We start from the raw sequence: 27,872 nt of genomic DNA on the forward strand, positions 1-27,872 counted from the left end.
CTGTAGGCTTACACTCATCTCTCACCACCAACACTGCCTTTAAACACTGAAATGAGTCTATAACATGCCATTACATTACATAGTTGGAAGAAGCTCCTCTCCTCCTCTCTCACCGGCCGCTCTATAACATTTAACCGCAGAGCCAATCCGCGCCTTCATTTGCTGATGGAGCTCCACGCTGACTCAAGTTAGCCAGAATTAACCACACCGTGGCCGGAAGTTAAGTAATTTAATTTCAAGATAAAGCCCAAGAAGGCCAGTTGAAACCAAATGTTCAGTCTTTGGGAATACAACATATTGAAGAAGAATATAAATGATGAGACTGTTCAGAAATAATACATGCATATTGCAGTCCAACATTTTCTCTTAGACGTATTTAACACAGAAAACATACAAATGACCCAAAGATGTAAGATGTTACAAGATGTGTGAATAATAAGAGCGATGTAGGCTGGTATAAAGACGCAAATGGAGGTAAAAACTGCAACAAAATGAAACCTAGCAGTCCTCTGCTGCTGGGCTGCTGGGCTCCAGCAGCAGGGAGATCAACGCCTTGCTCAGGAGCACCTCGGTAATTAATGGAGAGAAACATTCAGTCACATTAAAACAGATGGTTTTATTGATTGGTTTATAGAACATCCTGGAAAATGATCACAAGGCGTTTTAGCTGTCGGGCAGTTTAATTATTCACATTGCGTTAAAAAGCTGCCATATGTTGGTTAATAGTTTTATTGTTGCGAGCTCAGACCGGATGTGGTGTGTTCACTGTGGCCGCTTTGCCGCTGTTGTGGTAACGAGGTGCAGCTGCGGCAGCTGAGTCGAGGTGTGCGGACAGGAGACTGGGCCGGACAGCAGACAGCGGATAGCATCAATGGCCCCGGTGCCTACGGAGTGAAGAATGGGCTCCACGGCGTCGCAGCCATGGCCAGATCCACCAACAGAAGCGCCGAGGAAGGGGAATCACGGGTGAGCGCTCCCGCGGACCGCGGAGAGGCGCGGGACCTGGCGGAGCCCCGGGAACTGTCTCTAGAGGAGGTGCTGAAGTCCTACGAGCAGCCCATCAACGAGGAGCAGGCATGGGCGGTGTGCTACCAGTGCTGCAGGGGGCTGAGGGTGCCCCGCCCGCCGGCCGGGACGTCCAGTTGGGTGAAGGACCCGTCCTCCATCCTCCTGCACAGGGACGGGACTGTGTCATTGGAGCCGCAGCGCCGACACAGTGGTAGGACAGCTAACTTCCTCACAGCAGGTCGTTGTTTAGAATCACTCACACAAAACTTCGATGTGAAAAAGTTCAATCTAAAGATATGGCTTTGATATGCGAAGTAAGTAAGCTCATATATCTTACTTAACATTGCGTTTAAAACCTTATGGCCCCCTCTTCCATTCGGCGTTAATTATAGTCAACAAATCGGCACTCAGATTTAAGAGAAATTAGACTTTTTTAATTGCTCCACCTGATTCCCGCCGTCTCCTTGTAGCAGGAGACTCTACAGTGTGCGGGCCGTGTGAACCACTGAAAATGTTAATTGTTCCTAAAATACACCCTGCTCGGCTGATAATGTGATAACGAAATGTAAGGATATCTCTTTATTCCTGTTTTATAAAGCAGACACATTGAACAATAAACAGTGGCACTTTAAATTGTATGAATTCCAGGCGGAGTTTGGTGCACAGAATCATCCTATTTACAGCAGAGAAAAAGGACGCATCTGTCCCGCACAGCACAATATTCCTGGCTAGTCGACGGAGTCAGATTCAGACTGCTAGTTGCTGTTTTGTCCCACTCTCGATGCCAACAAGGATGACTTGTATTATGCCGGTAACTGATTAATTATTCATAGAAGCACAGCTTCACCCAAGCATCCCTCTTGCAAACACTCTTTTTTGGAGACTTCAAAGAGTGGAGAGAAACTCAAAGGATTTTATGCAGTCCTCTGGTTGATTCACACCCCCCCAGCCCTCTTCCGAAATTAGCGTGTACCTGCATAATGTCCTCCTAATATAGCTATAAACAGTGTTTATGTGTTCACTGCAGGCTGGGCTAAACAAACCTGCTCCAGGAGTCTGACAAAGACCAAACTTAATTTAAGAAAAAAGTTGATCTGTATGTAGTAGCCAGTGATGATCATACATGGCTGCTTTGCCACTTCACATTTCTTCATAAATCCTATATTCCACGTTTTAATTTAAAGCTCTTAAGTCATGTTTTGTAGGCTACTATGGGTTGCTGCACCTTTTCCAGGAAGTCTCATATATTGTACTGCCAGAATATTGGAATTCAGGGGGATTTCCTTGTGTTGAATCTCTGCCAAGTGTTATCAAAGCTCTGCAATAAAAGAGGAAGTCCCAGCTCTTTTTGTCACAACACTTGTAACACTTGTGAAGCACCTGTCAAGGAATCTAACAGGAAAAGTTTATGGTTTGTTTCCAGGATACGTTGACGCATGTCGCTTAGCAACAGAATGGCATCTATCTTAAAACATTATTAGTTTGTTATTAGGTAATGCTCTGTTAAACCCTAGACTCACACTTTAAAATGATCCCCAGGGAGTTGATGTTTGAAGTGCTCCACCATGTGCAGCAAAGATTAAAATAATGGATAAACTGCAACGTTCAACCATTCAACAGTTGCAAATACAAACGCATCATCATTAATTCTCAGTTGTTGTTGAGGAGATGTTCAGCTTTCATTAACAGAGATGTCTCTCGTCACAGCCTGCGTTGGTTTACACTCAGCTTATCCATCAGTAAACATAGTCAAAATCCCTTAACCAGCATGAAGTGAGTCTAGTAAAGTGAGTCTGCCAACAATATTAACACAGCTACTCGACTAGAGGGCCATTCATCATTAAGTGGGTAAATTCACCCCCAGAAACAGCATGCTAGTTTTAGAAAACAGGAATCAGACGATTGATACTGAACAATAATATGTGGCACTTTTCCAAGCTCGTATCAATATGAATTCCAGTGCACAGAAATAGCATTAAAAAGCAGTCACGGATAAGTTATAAAAAGTCACACAAATTTAAAATAAAAGGCAGTTACAAATCAAACCATATATATAGTAAAATCAAATAAAACACTATATGAAATAGTACAGAGATGATTATTTCAGTTTGAACATAAGCTTAGAAATGTACAAAGACTATCGATCATTCAGTCATCACATTGTCGTTGGGATCTGAGACTAATGTTGAGAATTTTCCCCATTTCAATGATTACTTTTTTCCTTTTTAAACAACTGTATACTGAAACAGCAGACAGGGCACAAAATGTAAAGGAAGAGTAAAAAAAAAAAATAGTAAAAAGAAGAATAAAAAGGTTTTAGGCTTAGATCAGTGAGTGAGACTACAGCTGCTCTGTAAACACAATGACAAGCTGATTGTGTGTAGGTGAAAAACACTACTCCATCCTGAGGATATAAACATGTATGGTAACATTAGTATTCACAGCAGGTCGCCCCGACAGTCTGAGGTGACTTTCTGTTTCCTGTCAATCTAAACCTTAACAACCTGCAGAGGAGGGAAGTTAATGCGACTCCAAATATGAGCTGAGACTGAAGCTGCAGCACACAGCATTTTAATGTAAACATACACCCCATGTATCAGTCTGAGTCACTGAGTGCGACTGCAACAGTGAGGAGCATCCTGGATGGAGCCTGGTTACTAAATTGAATTCTGGCGTGTAAAAGCAAAGACTTTAAACCTTGGGTTAGGAGCAGCAGCAACAGCTCTGCTTTCATTTCCCTGCGTCTTTAGTCTCCTCTCAGGTGAAACATGACAGCCCGTCCCTGTTTGTAAACACAACAGCCTATGTGTGCAGTTTACTGACGTCGCTGGTATCAGCTGTTTCAGGTCCACTCCTACTTCACTGAACAAGTCTGACCTGATCCAGCAATAATACTCACACGCAATCATGTACATGCTGGAATAAACTCATTTAATGCAGAAATGTAATTTTCTCACTAGATCAGATGTGTTCAGGAACCAGCTGTAAACTGGTTAACGTGACTTCCTCAGTTAATACTCAGTGATGCACCATGTTGGGTGTAGTTTGACAATTTTGGTGGCAAATCCCTTTTTTTTGACTCAATATGTTTTGGCTGGTTAAATAGCTAAAGCTTGTAAAGTGTTTTTTGTGCAGTATCTATATATTGATGGAAGCTCTGTGGAGATTTCTTATTATAATAATAGGTTGTTTATCCTTGTGATGTACAAATGTGATGAACCCATTTCCTCCCTTGTTAAACATTTGCAAAGCTGATTTTTAAATCCTGCATTGTTTGCATTCACGTTTACTAGCTTGACCTTTTCTTATTCTCTGCCTTTGTTTGTGCATTGCTGCGTTTGTTAAGGCACTTTACCGCCACCTGGAGCTCACAGTGTGAAATGATTGGTTGGACTGTGCATCACGTCCCCGCATGCTTGTCCTGTGCGTATGTGTGTCCTCGTATCCTCCCAAACAAGACAGGGACCCACATATAAAAAAAAAATAATTGTAGTTTTTGAAGCCGCATTAACTTTTTTTTTGGCCACTTGGGGGCAGCAGAACAGGCTGCAAACACAACATTGACATATTGTCAACTTATAAAGTTCTTATGATGAACTTGTTTGCAGATGATTTACTGTTTACAACTCCAGCTATTACCAGAGAGCAACATTAGCTGCTGGTACCAGAAAACAGTGTTTCTCCTGAACACCTAATGATTATTAGTCCAATATTAATCTTTTAGCTGTGAAATGATCCACTATCATCATCACTTAGTTGCTACTTCATCTGTCTTTTGTCAGATGCTGGGTATATAACATACACTTTATTAAGGCTTTTTTTTCTTTAGCTGAAAACAGCTGCCTGCTGTTAGTAAAACAACACTGAAGAAAACATTCAAAGTGAATCAAAACATGAAAGTTGCAGGATGTAAAACCAAAATGATTAGCTAAAAGAGGCTAAAGAGCTTCGTAGAGCTGAGGGGAACTGCAGTTAGATGATAATTCTTTGTAAGTTCATCTTTATAAGTGACTTTTGACATTACACAGTAGTTTAATTGATAGATAACGCAAAAATATTTATTAGCTCCAGAGTTAAGTACAGGAACAACCAACACTTTAATGATATTGAACAATGACTTATAGAATCTGTTCTTAAAACATGTCAAATAAATACCAGGGTAAAACTATTGAGAAAATGTCTGAGAAGCCATCTGCCTTTCAAACAACCTCTGAAACTTCGGCCTATTCCTGCTTTGGTTGAGCTTCAATTCATTCTGTCAAAGTTGGTAACAAGAAAATGTTTTGATCTCGTGTTTGTTGACAAAAATAAGGTCTAGACCTGGTTCTAATTTTTACCCAACTTTCTTCACCAATAACAAATGTCAGCTTTTGGCATTTGTCAATTTTCTTGATACTCTGGGCTGAAGACACATTCCAGTCACTACCAAAAAAAGTGAAGAGGTTCGTACACAGCCCAGATGAAGAGACAACACTTTTTTGTAAACCTGAGGATTGGGACTGTGACGTATGTCATACTGTATTGCAGCACTGTCCTTATGTGAGTCAGAGACGCTTTAATAGCACAGTACCTTCTGCCTCATTAATAGATTTATGACTAAGTGGGTCTAATGGAGATCATATTGTCCCTCGTAAAACCTGATTGTGCTCCCATACTCCAAAGTGCTCAGTTTGAATGTTTGTATGAGCTGCTGAAAAGCTCCTGATTGTTCATGTAAAACACCTGCAGTAACTCAGGCCGAGATGAAGCTCCTCACAGTTCCTGTTTGAAAGCTGCACAGAGCTATAATAGGGTAAGCCTAAAGGGTGATCTACTGAGTGCACGTCAGGCCAGCAGGAAATCAGTCCAGATAAAAAACCTTGCATCATCCCATCACCTCGCTCACTGATATGAAAGATACTCAGAGATTACGCACTGTTGAAACCTGAGACCCCCCCCCCCCGCCCCCCTCCCCGAAAATGTGATTTGCAAGGTTTTCACATGACAGCATCTTTCTGCTCCCCAAGAGATCATTGCACATTTGTACCATGCATAGACGCTTTGAGGCAGTCACAGAGAACACACAGCTCAAAATCTGAATGCTCCTCCTGATTTTATTAAAATATACATGATCTCAGAGAGAGGGTTTTTTTAGTGTTTTCAGTTGACTGTTGCTCTACTGCAATCAATCAATCACAACAAAAGTTATCTCAAGGCACAATAAATGCAGTCATTATAATTCAAAAAGTGACAAAGGTCAACTCTAGCTTGACACGCAGGTGAAAGGTGTGTGTTGACGTGTGTGTTTGGAAGGTAAAAGGTCATTTCAGGTGACAACTGTGGATGTTCTTTCTGTCTCCCTGATTCATTTATAACTGGCCCTGCTCTTACTAGCCCAGTTCTTCCCTCTCTGTCACTTTGTGGTTTCTTTGAGTTTAGTCTCTCAGACCCTATTTCCATGGCAACGGATGGCAAAGTCCATCTTGGGAGAGAATGCGTAGTAGTGTGAGTGTATATCAGGAAATATTTTCCATCATTAGTCAAACTATCAAAGTATGTGTGACTTGAAATAATGAGAAGATACAGTGAAAGGGAGTGTGTGTCTGTGTGTGTGTGTGTGTGTGTGTGTGTGTGTGTGTGTGTGTGTGTGTGTGTGTGTGTGTGTGTGTGCGTGTGTGTGTGTGTGTGTGTGCGTGTGTGTGTGTGTGTGTTTGTGTGTGTGCATGGTGTGAGAAAGATAGCATTAATTCAGTCAAACAATTCACAAAACCGGTTGGCTAGGAGACATCCATAGCAACCACTGCAGCATCAGTCAGCATGCCATGTTGAACAGTTAGTTGGTTGCTTGGTGTAAAAGTATGAAGTTGTTTGCCATGAGATTTTGTGCACACATTTCAAGCTGCAGCGATTAGTCAGTTAATCAGTTAATCAATCTACAAAAAAATTGCCAATAGTTTGATCATGATAAATCATTTTGAGTCATTTCCAAAGAAAAAAATGTCAACATTCTCTGATTGTGACATGAGAATGTGAATATTTTCTGATGTTTTTAGTCCTCTGTGACAGTACACTGAATATTTTTGGGTTGTTGGTTCGGGACAAAAGAGGACATCACTTTCAGCTTTGAATGACATTTTCCACCATTTTCTGACGTTTTCTAGACCAAAGGACATAATGATGAATCAAGAAAATAACAACAAATCAATAGATTATGAACATAATTGTTAGCAGGATAAATCATAGAGACGTTGGTGGTCTCCTGACTTTGTGGGCCTGAGTGAAATGTCTAGATTAATGTGCCCATTAAAATGAACTGTAATAACTGCCATCACCCTGACTTTATCCAGCAACACCAATTGGTTAAAATTTCAAATTTCCCAATACCTTGATTTACCTGCAAAACTTAAAACATTCCCATCAGCCTCTGTTTTACTGTTATTTTTTATTTTTTTAAGTCACAATCCTTTTGTATCCTTGCAGAGAGGTACAGTGTCACCCAACTGTCCTTTTCACATTTAGCTATAAAATACGACACATCCATGAGATTTGCTAGGAAGTTTTGGTTGCATTGTGGGTATTGCAAATTGGTGTAAAGTAGACCCAGTAACCCAAACAATTAAAGGAATTGAGGTGTAATTTGAAAGATATATCCCTAAAAATAATGGTTTATTTGAAACTCTAATGTAACATCCTTTTCCCTGTCCATATGGTTAAATGGGGTGCCTTCCAAGATTTAAGCCTGAGGGCTCTGTGAAGTGTTTTGGAGGCAGATTCCTCTCTTTCTTTTTGTGTTTACTGACTCATATCTTTGGGAAACTGGCGGAGGTATCATTGGTTACACTGTGTGACCCTGGCTGAGCATTATTCCAACCTGTCTGACAGGTTTGCAGAGGTTCATGTTATCATACAACTCCTGTGGGAAGGGCATCATAATAGAGTTTCGTAGCCCTCCGTCAGTGTCAGTTGCTGCCTTTTGTTGCACATTGAAGCAGCAGTCTGTGTTCGCATGGGAAACAGAGTGAAGCCCTGCTGTCTGGCGTTCAGGTCCTGCTCTCAGCACTTTGTTGTTGACAGGAGAGGATGCGGTGGCAGGCTGACCTCCCCCCATCACCACATCCAGACCTGCACTCCCCACTTTTCATCCTTTTTTTTTTCTGCTGACCTCCCTCATCTGTCTCTCTTTTCTCTCTCTTCCCTGATGTTTTCGCCGTTTTCTCTCTCTCTCATCTCCTGCTTCTCCTGTCCGTCCATTGTCCTATTTCTCTGCAGTGAGAGCTGCTGATCGAGGAGTTTCAGGCCTCTCGGGTGTCATTCCTGACATCTGAGCCGGGAGAAAGAGCTTTTTTACTCTCTCTCTCTCTCTCGCTCTCGCTCTCTCTCTCTCTCTCTGTCTCTCTCTCTGTCTCTGTCTCTCTCTCTCTCTCTCTCTCTCTCTCTCTCTCTCTCTCTCTCTCTCACTCACACACACACACACACACACATACACTTACACAGGTCCACAAACCTAGCTGCCACACAATAATACATGATCAAGTTATGACTGCGGAACATGCAGAGGAACACATTAGATTTAATGAGTGGAACATTAAAAACAGGCAGACTTAATCTTTATTATTGCCATTAAGTTCACAGGATGACTATTAGTGAGGGGTTTTTTCAGCTGAATTGATGATTCAACATTCTGTTAAACATGCAGAAATCTTCAGTTGTGTTGAAAAGTGCCCACAGTAACATTAATAAGTCATATCTTTCTATATCTCCAGACACAAGAAGCGACAAATCAAAATGAATGTTGTATAAATCACTCTTTCTAAAATCACTGCAGAGTGTTATATGAAAAATAAGAGAAGCAGAAACCCAGAATAGTACCTGTTGTGGGATGTAAAAATTCACATATTCATATTAAGTTGAACCAATTCTTTTATTTGTCCTTGAAATCTGGGAGTCATTTATGCTTTTAGTAGGCCCAAATTAGGGCAGAGTCCTTTGTTTATAGTTAATGTGATCACATTAGAAATACTCACATTTGGCACAAAATATACTGCTGATCATAAAGTAAGATGTACTATATATAGTTCAATACATATAATTACTTCTGTCTCTTTTCCATTTGTAGGTTTTTCAAATTGTATTTGAAGTTATCTGTAACTACTTTTTATGTAATCATTGTGTGTTTACTTTACTCTGTCTGTGTTTTGATTCAAATGACATGCTGTCTCTAAGAAAGAGTCAATTCATGCAGGTTTAAGTAAAATGTGTCCTGATTGGCTGTGTGTCTTCTCTTGTCTCTTCAGATGACACTGATGGGCATCCTCTTCCATCTCCTCCAGAGTGTCAGGTGAGGACTTTGATGACTTTCAACTAACCTAAAAAAATATATATATTCTTTTTAAATATGGAACATCTTCCTCTTGTCATAGTGATATGTCAAATGAATGCTCCTCTGACAGTGTGTCTTTACTGTTCTCTGGTTTTATGTTGTGTTAAAGTAAACAAGTGAGTTGTTAGAGGGAAATGCTCAAAACAGATCATCTGACCTCTTAAAGCCTAGTGTTCAGGACCATTATTCAGTACTTTTACCTGGTACTGTATGTATGTACCTGCATCCATTTGTGTCTGCAGGTGTAATTCAGGTGAATTTCTACAAGTCTTTTTATTCCTACTTGGTTTTGTTTGTTCTACTCATCCAGCTGGTCCAGTCGCTGGGCGTGGCCATCTACCGAGCACTGGACTGGGGGCTGGACGACACCGAGGAGCGGGAGCTGAGCCCACAGCTGGAGCGCCTCATTGAACGCATGGCTGGGGGGGACCACGGCAGAGATGGAGACAGGACCTCTGGTAACGGCACAAACGATGAAGGCTACAGTGGACAGGAAGAGGAGGAGGAGGAGGAAGACCAGGGGCAGGGGGGAGCGATAAGGCCCGTGTGCACATTCCGACAGGTGATGGCTCTGTGCGCGTCTCGGCTTGCCAACCCAAGGCTGGCTCCGGAGCACTACCAAGCTGTGTGCAGGGCTCTGTTTGTAGAGACTCTGGAGCTGCAGACCTTCCTCATCAAGATCAAAGATGCTAAGGAGGTATGTTGGCTGGTCATGTGACCGTCATGGCAACAGGGCTTCACTTTTATAACTATGTAGCTGGGAATGTTTGTGTAATAAACATGGGAACACATGGCCTGCTTTTTATTTACTTCAGTGGATTCATTGCTTATGCCTCAAGAGGTTTGCACCTAGTTGTCTGCACTCTGAATTTGAAATGCTTATAAACCCACTCCATTAATATTCCTGTTGACAAGCTACAGAGCAGACACTGATAAATGACTGAAGATGCCGCCTCCAGTTTTCTTCCAGTGCTCAACCTCAAATCCTCACTTCTGTTGTGTTGCCACAGTGCTCTAACCCTGTAGCATGGTACATTATGCAGAATCAATGTGGTGCAAAGTGTTCTTGCAGATGGAAGAAACAGCGTCGTCAAACTGATGTAGTTACTAAGATTTGAATGCTCCACGTTAATTCATCTTAATGTGAAAATGAGCTTATTTGAGTTAAAGGAGCAGTCCAGGAGCAATTTGACATCACATTTTAATCAGGTGGGGGACTCACAGGAGGCGGAAAAAAAGAGGACGGTTAAAAAAAGAATAGTCAAAATGGATGCAGCAGGGCCCAAATTATTACAACTTTTAGTCCAAAGGATGTGGCAAGCTCCAGAAACACTAGATCCTTGACTTTTCATTAGACTTCCACTGCGTGGTATTTTTCCCTTTTGTGAAGTTTTCTGTTGAAATTTAAATTCACAAGCATAATGCAAAAAAACTGATGACATCATCAGGGTTATTTTCTCTGAACTCACAGAGTACAGAAGTACACACGATATTACACAGCTGTTTTCATAGATTAAGTAGGACTCTTTGTCACTCTTTGTGATTAGTAAACCAATATTTATGTGTGTGAAATTAGTAGTGTGCACCTAAAGGGTAATTCTGGATTATTATCTGTTTGGTCATGTGTGTCAGTGTATGCGAGCGTGTATCTGTTGGAAGCTAATACTACTGTACCAATCAGCCTAATGTTTTTTGTACACATTTATGACTGTTTGCTCAAGGACCTCTTGTGGTTGCAGTTATTCACAATTGTGAAAAATATACTTTATAAAATAATTTTTTTACCACCACTGACTGCTAACTCCTCATTCCTCTTAACTAGCCAGTAGGGAGCGCTGCGCAAGTGATCAACAACTGCAGCAAAATGCATTTCTGGCTAAAAGCAAGTCTGCTGCAGGTCATATTTTGGCCTTTGTCTTGGCTCAATAACTGACATCCATAAAACAACTTTGGTCTCATCTTGAACTGTAGCATCTGCAGATTAATTCCATTCCTGATATATTATGATCCACTAACATTAGGAGGGATGCAAGATGAATAAATCTGCATTTTTGCTAGTTTCGCCTCCATCTTGACTGTAAGGGAGATGGGAGGGACAACTGAGTGAGAGTCTGGGAAGATAAAGCATGAGCAGTGAGACAGTTTTTTATCAAACTCCCAGTTTAGTCAATTGTATTTGGAAGAGAAAATGAGGGCAAACTTGTTGTAAACATTCATCATAGTTTACAGACCTAATCCCTGGTTTAACACTTTGACCTACTCTACTTAAGAAGGAAAGGCTTATTGTTATTGACAGCTTGTGTTTCTTGTTGTAGCATGATGATGAATGAATGGTTTATTTTGGTCATACATTATAAGAAACCAAACTTAACAATTTGTGTGGGTATGTAACTGTGGAAACATCACTGTACATCCATTTCACACAATCAAATACACACAGTCAATGATCAATAACCAAGAATATCAGCAGTACAAAAAAGGAGAAAAAAAAGAAATGTGCTCCTAATTCTTTTAAACTTTAATCATTTTCTACATCATAATCCTTAATTATTTTACACTTTTTGAAACTCAACAGAGAATTACATGATTTCTGAGACCACTCCATAGTTTGAAACACATTTACATTGATTTTCACTTTACATGTTTAAAGGAATTATAATTTCCTTCTCTTGATTTAAAAAAAAAAAAGTCATTAAAAGACGGTAAAAATGTTCTCCCCCTTTTTTATTGCACAGTTGCTGAAGAAGATCACAACAGAGGAAACAGTGGAGGACAAGTCTACAGCCGAGCTGGACGCCCTGAAACACCGAGACTGGGTGAGACGGCGTGACAGGGAGGACAATACAAACAGTGTGTCTGACCGAAAGCGTTGTGGTGTCTAACCCATACAGATGTGTGTTGTTGTCGTTGTCGTTGTCCATCCCAGGCACGTCTGTGGGTGCAGCTGATGAAGGAGCTCAGGCAGGGAGTGAAGCTGAAGAAGGTGCAGGAGCAGCCGTTCAACCCACTGCCCACCGAGTTCAGCCTCACGCCGTTTGAGATGCTGATGCAGGACATCCGAGCACGCAAGTTCCAGCTACGCAAAGTCATGGTGAGACACAAGACTTAGTAGTACGGTTTTGGTAACAGGAACATTAAGAAGTGAACATTTGAAATCCACAGCATTAAAACTGTCAGCCGTAAACTGGTTTAAGAAAGTCTTAATGTTAATTATTTGCACGTGAAATATTATACGGCAGTGGCAGCTCACGTATAAGCACTTGACATGAAAGTGAGGCGGCATTTGAAGAGTAACAGATGAAAGCAGCTCAAATGAGACAGAGATAAGCAGATGAAAAAACAGCAGAGGTATAAACCGCTGAAAGTAGTTGAATCAAAACACCCAGGATCCTGTAAACCATGAAATCTTCCCTTCTTTTTTCTGAAATCTTAATCCTGCCAAAAACAACACTGTGATCATTGCTCGTCTTGGCATGAGCGACGCCGTGACTCATGTTTGTCTTCTTAAAGACCTTGAATCTCCCATTCTTTTTCCCTGACAATGCACTTCCACCATATATGCGCATAGGCTCTTTTTCCAGGAGAAATGGTATGTAGCGGGTGTGCATGTGGCCTGTGAGTTTCACCTTGAGGCCTTCTCCACAGGCAGATGCATAATTCAGCCTCAGACCACAAATATTAATGAAGGCTTCTCCACGCCGTCTGTTGTTCTGGCAGCAGCCACAAATCATCGCCAGAAATCATCACTTGGATTACAGAGATTGTGTATTCATTATGATTGCGTTTTTACGACTGGACATGTAGTGTTTGAACATCAGAAATATTTTATGTAATTAGGTGTAATATATCTAGTGCTGTATGGTAATCATATCATATTAGGAGTATTGTATAGATTTGTGTGTGGTTTTATTGTTGTTTTCTTTTCTATATTCCATGGAGTCCTGTACTCTAAAATATTCCAAGAGCCAAGAGTTACTATATACTGCACCACCCACAGCAAATGCTTTACAGACACAGTGCTACAGATGGTTTTGTTGCTCCCGTCTTTCCCAGGTGGACGGTGACATTCCTACCCGAGTCAAGAGAAACGCCCACGAACTGATCCTGGATTTCATCAGGTCAAGACCTCCACTCAAACCAGTGAGTGTTGCTTTATCTTGTAAAGTTCACAGCAGCCATGTGGAGGAGGGTATCTACAGGAGTGTCTTTTTTTTTTATTATTTATTTCTGGCTGCTACTAGTTAGAATAAATGTTACGACTTCAGTAAAATAGATACTGTAAAAGTCCATGTCTTGTCTTGTGAAAAACTACATTCTGTATCAATCTTTCTTTTTTTAATGAGCTGATATTTTGAGGGCTAACAGCTAACGTGCCAACATCATTTGAAATGATCAGTCACCTTCAAAATAAAAGCAGTGCAGTTGTACACTTACTTACAAGTACACTTATTTACATTTGATTCCTTATTTCCCATTGACCTCACGCATATGACCCCAATCTCACTGTCTGATCATAGAGCTGTTTCAGGTACCTTTTCATTAACACTTGTCCCGTTGGCGTTTCAACACTACTTTACTTTAGAGCAACACTTTCATACAAGAACTTGAGGCTGAACTAAATGAATTGATCAATTTATTAACAGTACATCAGTAGACGTCCCGAGTGTTATGGGAGTTTAAGGTTTAAAGCTTGTATTAGAAACAAAATCATATCTTTTGCATCAAATCTTAAAAAAGCTAGAAAACATTGTATTGAATCTCTGGAAACGGAAGTTGCTGCACTAGAACAAAGCATGGTAATAATATTTCATCTGAAAGCATTCACAAGCAACAAAATTTATTGGATCAACTTAATGGCCTATTAAGACAGGAAGCAGAATTCATTGTTCAGCGTACTAGGCAGAACCACTATATGAACAATGGGCAACGTGGCCACCTGGATCCTCTTGAGTTAAGGACCAGTTCTAGTTCTCTCTCTCATCTACTTTTTCATAAGTATTAATGAGTTTTGGTGATTCCCCCCCCTCCTTATTAGGTCGCAGAGCGCAGCCTCCCCCCTCCTCCACCGCAGCAGCCGTCCCTCCACGACCGGGTCCTGGCTGAGATCAAGCAGGAGAGGAAGCTCAGGCCCGTGGTCCTGCCCAGCTGCAGACGTAAGGGGACAATCACTCACCACAAGCTGTTTCCTTACTGCTGCATACCTAAATTAAAGCCACACACCACAGGTCACATTGACTCTTGTCTGTCAGTGCTGAGAAATCATAATACTGAATGTAAAATACCGTAATGAAAACAGAAACAATAACCCTCAATATTAACCCTTTTTCATTTAACGCTGACGTAAAATGATGATGTCTGGCATTATGTTGATATTAAGTGAAGTCAAAGATCTACTGACTGCTTAGGACTAAACTGCCTTGAAAGACGCTGCATGGCTCTCAATGTGATCCATGCTACACTGTCACTGCGCTATCCAAAAAATACTGAAGGTGAATGGACGACCCACTCTGCCTAATAATGACTTCAGGGCTGTAGTCTGCACGCTCTGTACCATAGCCTGTGAGGGTCATTCTACAGTTAAGTGATGCGTACAAGTTTGTCAGCTGTAGTGTCTAACAAGAGTATTTTTCCATTGTGAGCTACAGTATATGTGGAGGTGGTGTTGTATTTCATAAATATTGACCAGCTATTTACAGATCAAGGTCAATTCAGCGTGTTACAGGATAAAGGAGCCTCATTTTGTAGACAGGCTGAATGAAAAAATACAGTGATTGTTTTGTTTTAAGCTGCTGCTGGTAAGTTGTGACAATGAGGGGTCTCTGGAAATGGGTTAGTGCCATTATTATAGCAACATGCACAGTACAGTGGTTGGAGGAACTGAAAGTAGACATCCCCTCATTTTAGTTGGCCTTGAATATATGATCTGGTGTGTAGGTCACAGTAGTGGAGCAGGTGGACCCAAATGGGGAGAGCAAAGCAGGCAGGAAAAAAGGTCTTTATTCAGGACAGAACAGACAAGATTACTGGTCAAGGACTTTACTGAAAACTGACCTTAAATACACAAGATGTAATTAGGTGAAACACTTGAGGAAATCAGCTAGTTACAGGAAATAAAGATAACAAAAAGACAAATATAGTTCAATATAAAATGGTAAACTAAGACATCAAACTCAAACAAAGAAAGTGTAAGTAAGTCAATTTAGTGGTATCTAGTAGTGAGGTTGCAGATTACAACCAACTGAATAGCCATTCCCCTTCCAAGTGTGTAGGAGAACCCTAACCCTAACACTTACTAGAGTCACTCTTTGGTTTGTCCATTCTGGGCTACTATAGAAACATGGTGGTGCAATATGGCGGCCTTCATGTAAGAGGACCCACTTCTTATATAAATAAAAAGGGCTCATTGTAAGGTAACGGAAACACAAAGATTCTTATTTTCATGGGATTATACATTAATTAACATACTTCTAAATATTATATTCCATTTGTGACAAGTCGGTCACGTTAAATTCTACACACTAGACCTTTAAGAGGCTAGCCAGCTATTTGTTCCCTGAAAGTGTTTCTTTGATCTCTCTCCCCTCAGCATTTGGCTCTATGCCCTGCCTGGCTCAGACGTGTCCTTGTAATGTCAAATCTACTTCGTGCATTGACCTGTCCATGTCGGAGCCTTGCCCCCGGCCACCGTCCCGCCCTCGCGTCCTGCTCAAGGCCCCAACCCTGGCTGAGATGGAGGAGATGAACATATCTGAGGTGAGGCAAGACACTGAGAGGTTAAGAGGGATGAGAGATAAAAACTGTTGGAGTTACTGTTGCCATCTGTGAGTGCTGTCACAGGAGCACATGTTTTGTTTCACAGCATAAGTAGGTTAAATGCCTGTCTGGTGAAAAGTGAGTCAGTGATTAGGATGAATCTCTTTTGCACAAAGACTCAATAATGTGGGGAAACTGAATTTGTCCCCCTTCCTTTGCTGCTGTGCATTTTTATCAAACATCAAAACTTGACAATGTGTTTCTATTTTACTCTTCAGAGTTTAAAAATATACCCTCACTGGCCCAAAGGGGGTGCTAGCTGCAGGTCAAAACTGACAGTAAAATCTTTACTGTTGCCTTCTCAATGACTTCTATTCTTTTTTTTCACTTCAGTTTTGCAGTCTGTAGTGTTTCTCAGTTGGAAGTGAAATAAGCCAAATTTAGGTGAGAACGGCCACACGTTTATACTTTGCTTTTTCTTTGTTCCCTTTCTTCTACTTTGCTGCTACGTTGCAGCAAATGTTTTTGTAGAAGTCTTACAGAACACACAGTAGTTTAAGCTTCCTTTGTGGTCACATGAAGGCTCTGTGCATCCAGTAGTAATGCCCTGACCTGTGGAGCAGTATGAACCCTCTGTCCAGCAGCACAGATAGTTAATACATACTGTAATGTACTGTATCCCATCTGCCACTTCAAAATGAACACATTTAAAGCTGATTAATTTTTTTCTGCCAGCATTTCTTGGAGGCACAGCTGCCAAATAAGGGATTCTAGATGTTGCTAGTCAAAAGTTTGGACACACTTTCTCATTCAAGTTAAAGAGTGTTTTCTTTTGACTGCTGCTGTATGTACAGTAATCCAACTGTCCTCCTTTGAATTCTTGTGTTTTTGAGGTTTCAGAGGCAAAAAGTGAGTTATTCTTTGTTTAGCAATCCAAGCATTCTTTGGCCTTATGAAGTTGAGTATTTATGTGCCCGCAGTCTAAAGTACCAATATAAAAATACACAGTACAGTTTCAGTCATTCACTAGTTCCAACTTCTCAAATCTCAGGATTCACTGCTTTTATTCATCATCGTGAAAGTTGTGATAAGGATTTTTCAGCATTTTCTGACATAATATCAAAGTTTATAATATAATTATACTTGCAGGAACTGATATTTTTGGCCACTTGAAGCAGTGGAAATAAGCTATAAGCCCAACATTAACATTGTATCACCTTAAAAAGCTGCTATGGTGAATTTGTTAGCAAACAGTTGCTTATTTACACATCCAGTAGTAATTGAGCATTAGCATTAATTTGGAGCTGTGTGGAGTTTTTTCACTGAAAACATCTGACTGCTGTGTCTGGAAACAGGGTTGATGAGAGTGGTGAGAATGAACCAAAACAGTTACATTTCAGGCCATAAAACCAAAATGAATGAGCTTAAAGAAGCTAAAAAAAATGAGGATAATAACCCCTCTTTCACAATACACAGAATCATTTGACCGTTGTTAACATAGCAAACCCTGCTAAATTTATTTTTCACTGCAACTACGTTAATGATATTGATGTTTGAAATCTCCCATGACCTGGTGAGCGGCCCCAAGGAGGGTTCTGACCATAATGTTGGGAAACTTTGAGATGAGCTGAGAACCCAAATTACAACACAATTCAGTTGAAGTCCAGGTGATCGAATCTCACTTACCTTCCAAGTTCAATCTAACTAAACTGTATGAGAGTCAAATATTTAACTCTGATCTTGAGTCGTCTTCTTTTTTTCTCTTCACCATGACTTTATTGTCCTCCTTCACCTTCAATCTCCTCCTAATGTTGCCCTCTTCCCTACCTCTTCATGATCCCGCTTTCCTTTTTCCATTTCCTCCTCCACTCCACCCTCCTCTTCACCTTTCAGGAAGAGGAATCCCCAGACAGCGCGGAGCTGAGGAGGGCAGAGAGCTCCCCTACGCCTCTGAAAAGAGATCGATCCTTCTCGGAGCACGACCTGGCCTTGCTCCGCGGGGAGATGCTTCCTTCATTCTCTGAGTCAGCCCAGCTGGGCGGGGCAGTCAGGCTGAGGGGCGAGAGGCCGCGGTCCAGGACGCTGACAGGCGCCGGGCCACCTCCTTATCACAGAGGTTAGCACATAAATATAGAGTGATAATCCTTGGCCATGATTCTTCAGTTTATTAATGGGCCCTTTGTTCTGTATGATCTTTTGTGACTTTAAGATCAAAAGCTGATTGTGGAATTTTCTTGACACAAAATGTATAGAAATTTAGTCCAAACTGATTCTGATTGCTTCACACATTCATTAAATCTGGAAACTACAGAACTTGCCGCTATCAAGGCTGCACATTCATCAGAATTATGTTTTTACTTTCTTTACTTATCTGCATATACATTTGAGCATCTTTAGACAAATTGCCATCATTTTTTGGAGGGGAATCATTTCGTCCAAATCAGCTAAATTTAGTTGCATTTGCACAATATTGGGGTCAAATTGGGGTCACATTTATGTTGAAGCGCTGAAAGTTTTACAATAAAAATCTGAATGGCAGAAGGTGGGAGTGGAAGTCAGGCTGTATAGATATAGTATAGATTGTATAGTATAGATCATTGAGAAGCAGTCAAGGAAAACCTCTTTTTTTGGTCTATGACAAGGGTGCCCAATTCTTGGATTGCAGTCCACCAGTTGATAACAAAGCCTTATGCTGGTAGATCGCGTGTCATTTAAAAAAACAAAAAACAAAACTGCTGCAACTACAAACTATTTCATGTCTATAAAAGGAATGAGAAAGAACTTTGAGAGACTGCTTATGTGACTAATATTGGTGTTATCTCACGCCTAATTGGCAGATAAGCTATTAAAGCTGTTGTTGTTATATAGCCCCCTCACAGTTGGTAGATCATTTATAGCTGGTCAAAATTCAAAGTAGCTCACAAGCCAAAAATGTCTGGGCACCCCTGCTCTATATGAGCTAATTACATTCATTTGGCATTGATATTTTTGTCTGATGCAGCTTACAGCAAGTGCATTCAACCTCAGAGGGGAACAAATATAAAAAATAAACAAAATCTAATGACTTGTTACTTGACCCCTGACACAACTTTCCACCACATTTATTATTACATTGTTTATTAGTTGTTGGGTCTTTTTAATGAAAAAACATGGAAGGCTAAACAGTCTATTTGAGGAGATAAGCTGTAATCAATACTCAAGTCATTTTTTTAAAGCTTGCTGGATTGCAGCATGTTTTGTTTCATTTTCATTCAACTAGTAACCTGTATATTATAGCATCTTTCTTGCATCTACACGGCTACGTTAACATTCAGGAGTCTGTGAATTACTCATCCTAAACAAACAAATTTCTCCGGTTAGATCCTATTTTTTTCTGACTGAAAGGAAGACGGGTTAATGAGATCAGCTGCTGTAGCATTTGCTTGCAACGAAAAGCCTGCAGACTTTTGGGCCTGCAGCGGCAGATGTTTCCCACCTGCTGCAGTTGTAGCTCTCATCCCAAAGAGGGAGACACAGCGTCAGTCATTCTGCAGGATGTCATATCTACAGTCTATATATTTATCATCATGTATGGATCAGTGGAACCAGAGATTTGTATAACTTACAGACAATCTGCCAAGCTCCTGAAAAGATCAGATCATCAATGCAGCAGCAACTAAAAGTCTCATTTCAAAGTTTCCAACTCTTGTGCTTTGAGGCCTGGAAGGAAAGCAGTTACTAGGAAGTGAAAACAAAACCCAACAACTACTTACCTCTATTGCTAAATATGGAAAATAAGCACTTTCTATTCCCTTTGTAATTATAGAAGTTGATTCAGTGTAATGTTTTCGATGGTTTCGGTTCAACCTTCAAGGCGATGAAATGATTACCTCGGAGTAGAAACTTTATATCCCCACTGCTTCCAATCTGTCCTCAGATATACCTCAAGCATTTAAACTCATTAAATGACCATTACCTCACTGAAATAAGAGCACACTCACATGCCAGCCCCTCGTGGTAAAGTCCTCACAGTCCTTGCTTGACAGAGGCTTGAAGTCCTCACAGTCCTTGCTTGACAGAGGCTTGACAGGGATTACATCTGCTGTGAAACTGCTCAGTAGTGTGATGGATTCTAATCAAATCTGTAGATGTGCTGATAAAGTTAAAGTCAGTGAAGGAGGAGGAGGTGGAGGGAGCTAATGGCTTTGAATAGTGTGGCAGCCCCGAGGAGGATGCTATCCCTTTGATGGTCATGATTCATGCATCAGCCTCGCCATCTATATCCAGAGGTTTGAAAAATGATCGTGACTCCTGCTCCCTCTGTGTCTTGATGGCTTCAAGCCGCCACTGCATGCCACAAGCCTGAGACAAGGCCGAGCAGCAGCCAGATGGAGATTTATTATGTAGTACACAACGCCACCAACAGGGGGGCTCTCCGGCCTCAACAGCCCGAGTGTGAGGATGTAAGCCTGTAAGCCCCCGGCTGTCATGAGCAGCTGATCCAAATTATATGTACTGATGATGTTTACCGGCCATCCTCCCAGCCCGTTTGCTTTCCATTAGAGCCAAATTGACACCTTCCATTTGCAGGATCGAAGAGGCACCCAGTTTCAGCTGTGTGTTTGTAACCCCCCCCCACACACACACACACACACACACACACCCTCCGCGAGCCTCTTCTGAGCTCCTCTTCTAAGCCAGACCTCTCACTGTGATCTAAGTTACAGATGTAGCAGCATGGGCCCAATCACTCCCCTGGAATCAGATTAATAATACATGACAGTGTTGGCGTCAATCAGCAAACATCCTGAAGGACTGAGATCTGAGACGCAACTGAATGAAAGAGGCTGATGTGTAATTTATGGACTTGTTAGACCATGATTTGTGGCTTTCTTTCATTCACTCTCTTCTGTCCTCATTTGATTCAGTTGTATCTAGTTCCCTCCTAAAGAAACTCTCATTCTTTCATTTTTCATCCATGCCACTCTCCCCAGCCTCCTTCCCAGTTCATGGCTGGGTGCCACCCTCTCCCGGCCGCCTGTCTCTGAGTTCAGTTGACGAGACCACGGAGGGATCCGAAACGATATCCAGCTCCAGAGCTGGAGACGAGCACCAGTGGATGGTGAGTGGGACTTACAGCTGGCAGCACAGATGGCCCACCGCTAAAAGACTTCACGTGAAGTCTCAGCGGCCCCACTGTTAATGGAAATGTACTACAAAAAATTCATTGTTGAAATACAATAAATATAAAATTCACTTTAAAATCTACTCTAATCAATATTTTTGTATTAACAGTAGCACAAATGATGATTTGTAATGTGTTAAGATTAGTTACAAACACACAAATCATTCACCTCATCTCTACAGAGAGTTTTAGCATCTTTCAGCTCGTTGTTTTGGTTTTATGACTCGCAACTATCATCATTTCAAGCTAGCAGCTAACTGGTGAATACAGGTCAGCATTTAGCTGCTAAAGACAGACTAAACAAAGCTAACAGGAGAGTGAATATTAGGTCATATTAATCAGTTGGTCATAAACATTGCTCCAAATGAATGCTAATATCGGCGAGTTGTGAAAATAAACAGTTTAGCCATGTCAGCTAAAAGGTGATAAGTACTGTGTGCCAACATTGTTGTTTCTGCTGCCTCCAAAACATTCAGAGCAAAATACTTTATTATGGGGACATTATTTTATTATTATTTTCTTGTAGTGTGGTATGAAAGAGGATTTTTCACTTTGATGGGCTTCAGAGTTGAATCAGATTGTATTAACTGCAAAGAAAATGAAAAAGTGTAGTGTTTTACATGATGAAGAGACGGCAGTGGAGTAATTATAACGATTCTAGATAAAAGCAAGGCAAATGTGCCTCAAGTGATGTTTTCATCCTCTTTGTTGGTTTTTGTTACAGTGAGCAGCAGAGACTCTGAGGATGTGAGGGTTCTACAGGGACATTATATCAACCTAGAAATCACTGGATAGTCCATAAACACATTATTTATACACAAGAACAAAAACCTTAACACGTTTCCTAAAACTACCTGGAAGCCAGAGCACAGATGTGGACTCTTTTCTTATTTCCAGTTCAAACTGTGGCTGCAGCTTTTATGTGTAGGCACTAATTGGTTAATAGAATTTTTTGGGCAGACCTGTGATCAGTACATTGAAGTAGTCGAGCCTACTTTAGATAAAAGCACGCACCGGCTTTTCTACATCTGTGAAAGAAAGAAAAAAGCTGACCTTGGCAATGTTCTTAAAATGATAGAAGGCTGTTTTATACATAATGAATTCAAACCCTCAGCCTTCAGAAGTGAAATCTTCCCTCACGTACATTTATTTCTTTGAGGTGGTAATCAGCAATGAGTTTGGCTTCTGAGCACTGAATACATTTGGTGAATGCATTCACCAAATCAGAAGGAGAGATGTTAAGATGGATTTTGTATTTAATTTTTCTTGTGTTGGCTAGGTGTAAGGCTGACGTTTTTCGAGTCAGAGTTTGATATTGAAGTACAACCAAGCAGCAAATGAAGAATATTTCACCTGTAGTAGATGTGAATGGTACATTAAAGCAGTAATACTGCAAATGTCAGTGATAGCACAAAATGATAACTCGTAATTACCCAGAATGTCAGACTGTTCAGTATTTAGTAATAGTAGTAAGCAGGCGTAGGTTTCACTCTTCTGTTCTGCTGTCGGCTGTGTTCAGGAGGAGTTCAGTCACCCCGTGGAGAGTCTCGCCTTAACGGTGGACGAGGTCATCAACGTGCGCCGAGTCTTGGTCAAAGCAGAGATGGAGAAGTTTCTTCAGAGCAAAGAACTCTACAACAACCTGAAGAGAGGCAAGGTAAAGAAGAGCAAGCTCTTTGTCATGGCTGTTACTGAGCATGAGTGTGGTGTGTTTAAATCAACTCAGTAACTCTGAGTGTGTGTGTGTGTGTGTGTGTGTGTGTGTGTGTGTGTGTGTGTGTGTGTGTGTGTGTGCCTCAGGTTTGCTGCTGCTGCAGAGTGAAATTCCCTCTCTTCTCTTGGCCATCTACCTGCTTACTGTGCAAAAGGTATCAAAGCAAACTTTCGTCTCACTCATTAGGAATCTGTTTACTCCACATGCCATATTTATCTTTCACTTTTACCTTATGTTTGTTGCAGTCTCTTCGAAGTGCCTTCATACATTCATTTATTCAACCAAATGTTTGCTTATTTATTTTCTGTAAATGTTATTTCATAACATATATTGCTGTTATTTATGTATTTGTTAGCCCTAAAGTAGTCACATTTAAATGATGGAATCATGTGTTGGGATGTTACTCCCCCAGCCTCTTCATTTCTTGTTGAATATCTTTTAATACAATCATTAAACATTTGTATATACTTCCAAAACTAGCATTAAAGGAACAGTCCAATTTATTAGAATTTTATTTCATTACAACTTGAAAGATTTTTGTAGTTTTCTCCATTATTTCCAGCAGTTATGAAAATATTGTACAAAGTAATGCAGAGATCTGGGAACATGGCAGCATCACTACATCAAAAAAGGGCACCAAACACGAGCAGGTAGTAAACAAACCAACAGTTTATCCAGATTATCTAAAACCACTGTATTTGTTTGTAAAACTGACAGTGAGTGCCTGAGAAATGTCAGTGATAATCCCTCATCACACAGGAAAACTCTGAGCATTACTACATTATCTGACACAAGACATACTGTATTTACCAACAGTTTATTATAGTTTATCTATAATTTGTAGTTAATTACAGTTAATCTGCCACCACAGATTTGATTGTATTACAGTTTTATCACAGTCATGTCTTCCTCTCACAGGTCCGTCTGCGGCTCCTGCAGTGCAAAGGTAACTAATGTAGTCTTGCTTATATTTTGGAATGCTGCTTATTTGGCTCACTCTTTAATTTATAAGGAATTACTACAATACTAATATATTAAAAACATATGCATTATGTTAACAGTTAATTCAAGTGGCTGCTGTTTCTGTTGACGTTACTTCTTTTGTTGCTTTTGGTTTTTTGTTGCCTCAGTCCCAGGTCGTGTTGGATGTGTGGTTCTGTGCTCTATAGGTTTGAGATTTGGGCTGTTTGGACATTGTTGTGTCTATTTGTGTTGTTTTTTTCATGTGTTTAGCACTGTTGTCTGTTTATTAGTTTAGCGTGACTCCTTCTGTGTTGTGGAACATTACTAATTTGTCTTAAGATTGTGCATTTGTTCCACTTACATCTAGTTCATGTGTAGTAGTGTGTGCTGAGTCTTGGTTATTTGGTGTGTAAATGTGGAGTCTGTAGTGTTTGTGTGTTTGCATCTATCGGCCGTACTTGCACACCCAATAACTCCCCACCAATGCCGTGACAACGGAGTTCATTTTCTCCTCATGTGTCTTGCTGGTCTCCAGATGAAGATCCCTTCAAAGAAGATGGCCCATATTCCTGTGTACACTGTGGGCTTCCACAGCACTCCAAAGAGTCATGGACACAAAAGCCAAGTGTATAAGTGAGTCTGTTTCTGTTTGACTGTAGAGACGCCAGAGACACTGTGATTCATAATATATGAGAAGACAAAGTCTGAATTATAATAACAGATTTTTACACAAACAACCTCATAAACCAAGAATATTATGATAAGATAATCCTTTATTAGTCCCACAGTGGGGAAAATTACAGTATTGCAGCAGTGGATAGCAAAAATAGAAAGAGCATCAATAAAAAGAATAAAGGGCTATAAATAATAAGTAAGTACACAAGCAAGACAAACAGTAGTAAAAGATATAGTCAAAAATATTTCCATTATGAACAAGAGTAATATTGGTGTTGTCAGAATGAGGATATTCCAATGATAATGATATGTCTGTGGTAACCAGTAAGAAGGTTATTATGCAACAGTGATTTAAAAAAAAAAGTTTTAAGTTTGCCTTAAAAAGTTAAAACAGGTATGCAACTGTTGCTCAAATCTCTTTCATGAAGATACAATTACTAAAAACCACATCAAATCATCATGTGTGTTTTAACATGAATCCACCATTGACGCTTTATTAACATATAGACAGCCAAGACACTAAATAATGACTGTTGACGACACTACATAAAATCCCAGGCTGAGAAGAAAAATCAACCTTTTCCTGAACCGTCTACCACCCTGTAATATATATGCAGCCCGTCACAAGATAAAATAGTTGAGAATTAGTCCACAGCTACTGGCCAGATCATGAAATTAGCTATGGATATTCATGCTCTCCAGGAGATTATCTGAATGTTTACAGTGTCCACATGACCATCACTGAATGAAAAATTGCACTTGAAATATCACAAACCCAATTCACTTCAGCCCTACTAACCCTAACCCTCAGCTTTACCTCCAAGTGAGGTAAAGCCGACATTTGGATGGATACTTAGCGTGTGACACAGTGCCAGTTCTTGTGGTTCTTTCAACCAATCACTGCAGAGTTAAACCCAAGGACAAACACACACCTCAGGTTAAGAACACAGGTTAAAGTTATTTAAGTCTGCCCCTCCCTAAAGCCACTGACTGCTAACCTTTTCCAAGCTAAGCAGAAGCAGCCTCTGTGCTTACCTCGACCAATCACAGATTGCCTACTCAATCCAATCACCAGCATCTAGCCCGCCCCTCCCCTCCCCATCCTTTTGTTATATAATCAGTGCAGCGCCTCTTCCGAGGCCTCTAAGCAGCCATTATGTAATAATTACCCAGCTGTCATTAATATCCTCACTCCTTGTGCCTGTGTGGAGACAGACATTCAAGTGAGGGCCAGAGATGGACAGATAGAAGGGTGGAGCGAGAGAGCTTCACAGTAAGAGAAAGAGAGAGACAGAAAGAGAGAGGGAGAGCGTGTGCTGGCATGGTGCTCCACTGTCTCACACCTGTCATCACTACCCGACTGTGCAGTGATAAGGATAGAAATAGTAGGTTTTATAACAGTGAATGTTAGTGTTATTTTAATCAGAAAAGCCGACCTTAATCTTTTCGTTAGTGTCTCCACCCCACTGCTGCTTGTCTTTTTTTTATTGTTACACAATTCATCCTGTCATGTTTATATTTGATTCATTTTAAATGGGTTAGGGTTAGGTTAGCTTAGAAAGACAAACAAGATCAATTCTAGCTTCTTTTTTTTTTTAGACCCTCACTGTTTTACTGCGGGAAATGGGTTATGTGTCTGTTTATGTCTTTGGAATATTAATCAGTTGATAATACATTTTTAAATACTGCCATAACACATTTTTACAAGAATGTTGCATACAAGACACAATTAGCTTAATGAGCTTGTGGGTACAGAAAAAAAAGACAGAACAAAGACGACAGCTGCAAATGAGAAAGAAATAACGTGAAGAAAAGGTTGGTATAATTTGCAGTTTTTTTCAATCTGAATCTAGTGCAGGAATGGTGGACTCCACCACTACCAATAAAAAACATTTTACAGAGACATCATTACTTAATGAAAAATACTGATCATGAATAGCCATTACATACCATTGAATACCATTTCATGAAAATATGAAGGATTTTCACGTATGCTGACAATTATGTCATTATTTGATTAAAGGTTGAGATTTGCAGTACTGTTACAAAAAGCAAGATTGTTCCTTTCTGTAGGTCATAATATAAAATGTTGCTTATGACTAGGCCTATCACAATAATTACATTACCAACTTATTGTACAATAATGTACTTATCAACATCATCATGTCTATATGGACTTATCGTATGACCTTGATCATTTTTTTGACCTCAATATTGCCACACTTCACATTAGCAGCTAAGAGGCTATTCATGTCACATTGGCTAATCCAATCTCATCCTTCCACCACCATTGCATTATTATGCTGTAATATTATCATTATATCAGTGGTATAAAATGATCTTCAAATGACAATAATATTGTTTATCGCAATTATTTCTGTGACAATATATTGTACAACAAAATTAGTTATCATGACTGGTCTACATATAATATGAAATGTAGTGTTTTGAGGAGTAAACAGCGATGAGAATACACTATTTATTTGAACAACAATTTATGCTTTGAGAACTTTGCTGCAGTGATTCTATTAATAATATTAGATCATCAGAAGTTTTTTTCTGAGACTTGAAAAAGCAACTTAGTGAGATTTATGAATTTATACACTGATGTGAATAAAAAAGAAGAGGAAACTTCTTGGTGCATCAACCTGTAACCTCCCATCCCTCCCATCCCTCCCTGTCCCTCCTACAGGTCCCTGCGCACTCTGTCCCGCCGCTCAGTGGAGGAGGAGTTCCCCCACCTGTACGCACATGGCTGCACGCTCCGAGACATCTGCGCCGAATGCAGCAAATTCGTCGCCGATGTCATTTCGTCCAGCCGCCGGAGCCTGGACATCCTCAACAACACTCCCAAGAGGGAGGCCAAAGCTGCTGCCGCCGCCACCGCCACCGCCACCTCCACCGCCGCTCAGAGACCACAGCTGCAACGTCAGTCCAACCTCGAGACTTTCCCTGCACCTCACCCGCAGTCACAGGGTCACCCCCAGCTCCCACCACAGTCCTATCATCAACAGCGGCTTCACATGTCATCACCCTCCCTTTCACCACAGCTTCATGCCAAGGCGATCCACAGTGAGAACCAATGAATCGACTGCCTGACACTGACACACACAAACACACACACACACACACTCCTTATTGAAGCCGTGCTGCTCCTGTGGTGCACTGTCTGCACGCACACAGAAAAAAAGTAGGGTTCTTCAAGGATTCTAATGGTCTAATGTACAGTATTGACT

The 27,872-nt window shown here is 40.7% G+C and overlaps 1 protein-coding gene across 1 annotated transcript; it reads left to right on the plus strand.

Moving 5' to 3' along the window:
* Positions 1 to 855: 855 nt before the first annotated feature.
* Positions 856 to 27,722, plus strand: spire2 (spire-type actin nucleation factor 2). Its single transcript, XM_053319961.1, has 15 exons — positions 856 to 1,219; positions 9,282 to 9,325; positions 9,678 to 10,064; positions 12,103 to 12,183; positions 12,294 to 12,458; positions 13,421 to 13,507; positions 14,403 to 14,520; positions 15,954 to 16,120; positions 18,014 to 18,236; positions 21,094 to 21,221; positions 22,804 to 22,941; positions 23,085 to 23,152; positions 23,917 to 23,944; positions 24,497 to 24,594; positions 27,329 to 27,722. The coding sequence occupies exons 1-15, from the start codon at positions 922 to 924 to the stop codon at positions 27,720 to 27,722; spliced, it is 2,424 nt and encodes an 807-aa protein (XP_053175936.1). The 5' UTR covers positions 856 to 921.
* The last annotated feature ends 150 nt before the right edge of the window (positions 27,723 to 27,872 follow it).

The sequence above is a fragment of the Scomber japonicus genome, chromosome 5 (assembly GCF_027409825.1).
Source record: "Scomber japonicus isolate fScoJap1 chromosome 5, fScoJap1.pri, whole genome shotgun sequence".
Classification (NCBI taxonomy): domain Eukaryota; kingdom Metazoa; phylum Chordata; class Actinopteri; order Scombriformes; family Scombridae; genus Scomber; species Scomber japonicus.

Excerpts from the sequence above, each read along its gene's own strand:
- spire2 (XM_053319961.1), top strand. The coding sequence starts at position 922 with ATGGCCAGATCCACCAACAGAAGCGCCGAGGAAGGGGAATCACGGGTG. Across the intron at positions 1,220-9,281 it reads GCCGCAGCGCCGACACAGTG|ATGACACTGATGGGCATCCT; the intron begins GTAGGACAGCTA and ends TTGTCTCTTCAG. Across the intron at positions 21,222-22,803 it reads GAGACGAGCACCAGTGGATG|GAGGAGTTCAGTCACCCCGT; the intron begins GTGAGTGGGACT and ends GGCTGTGTTCAG.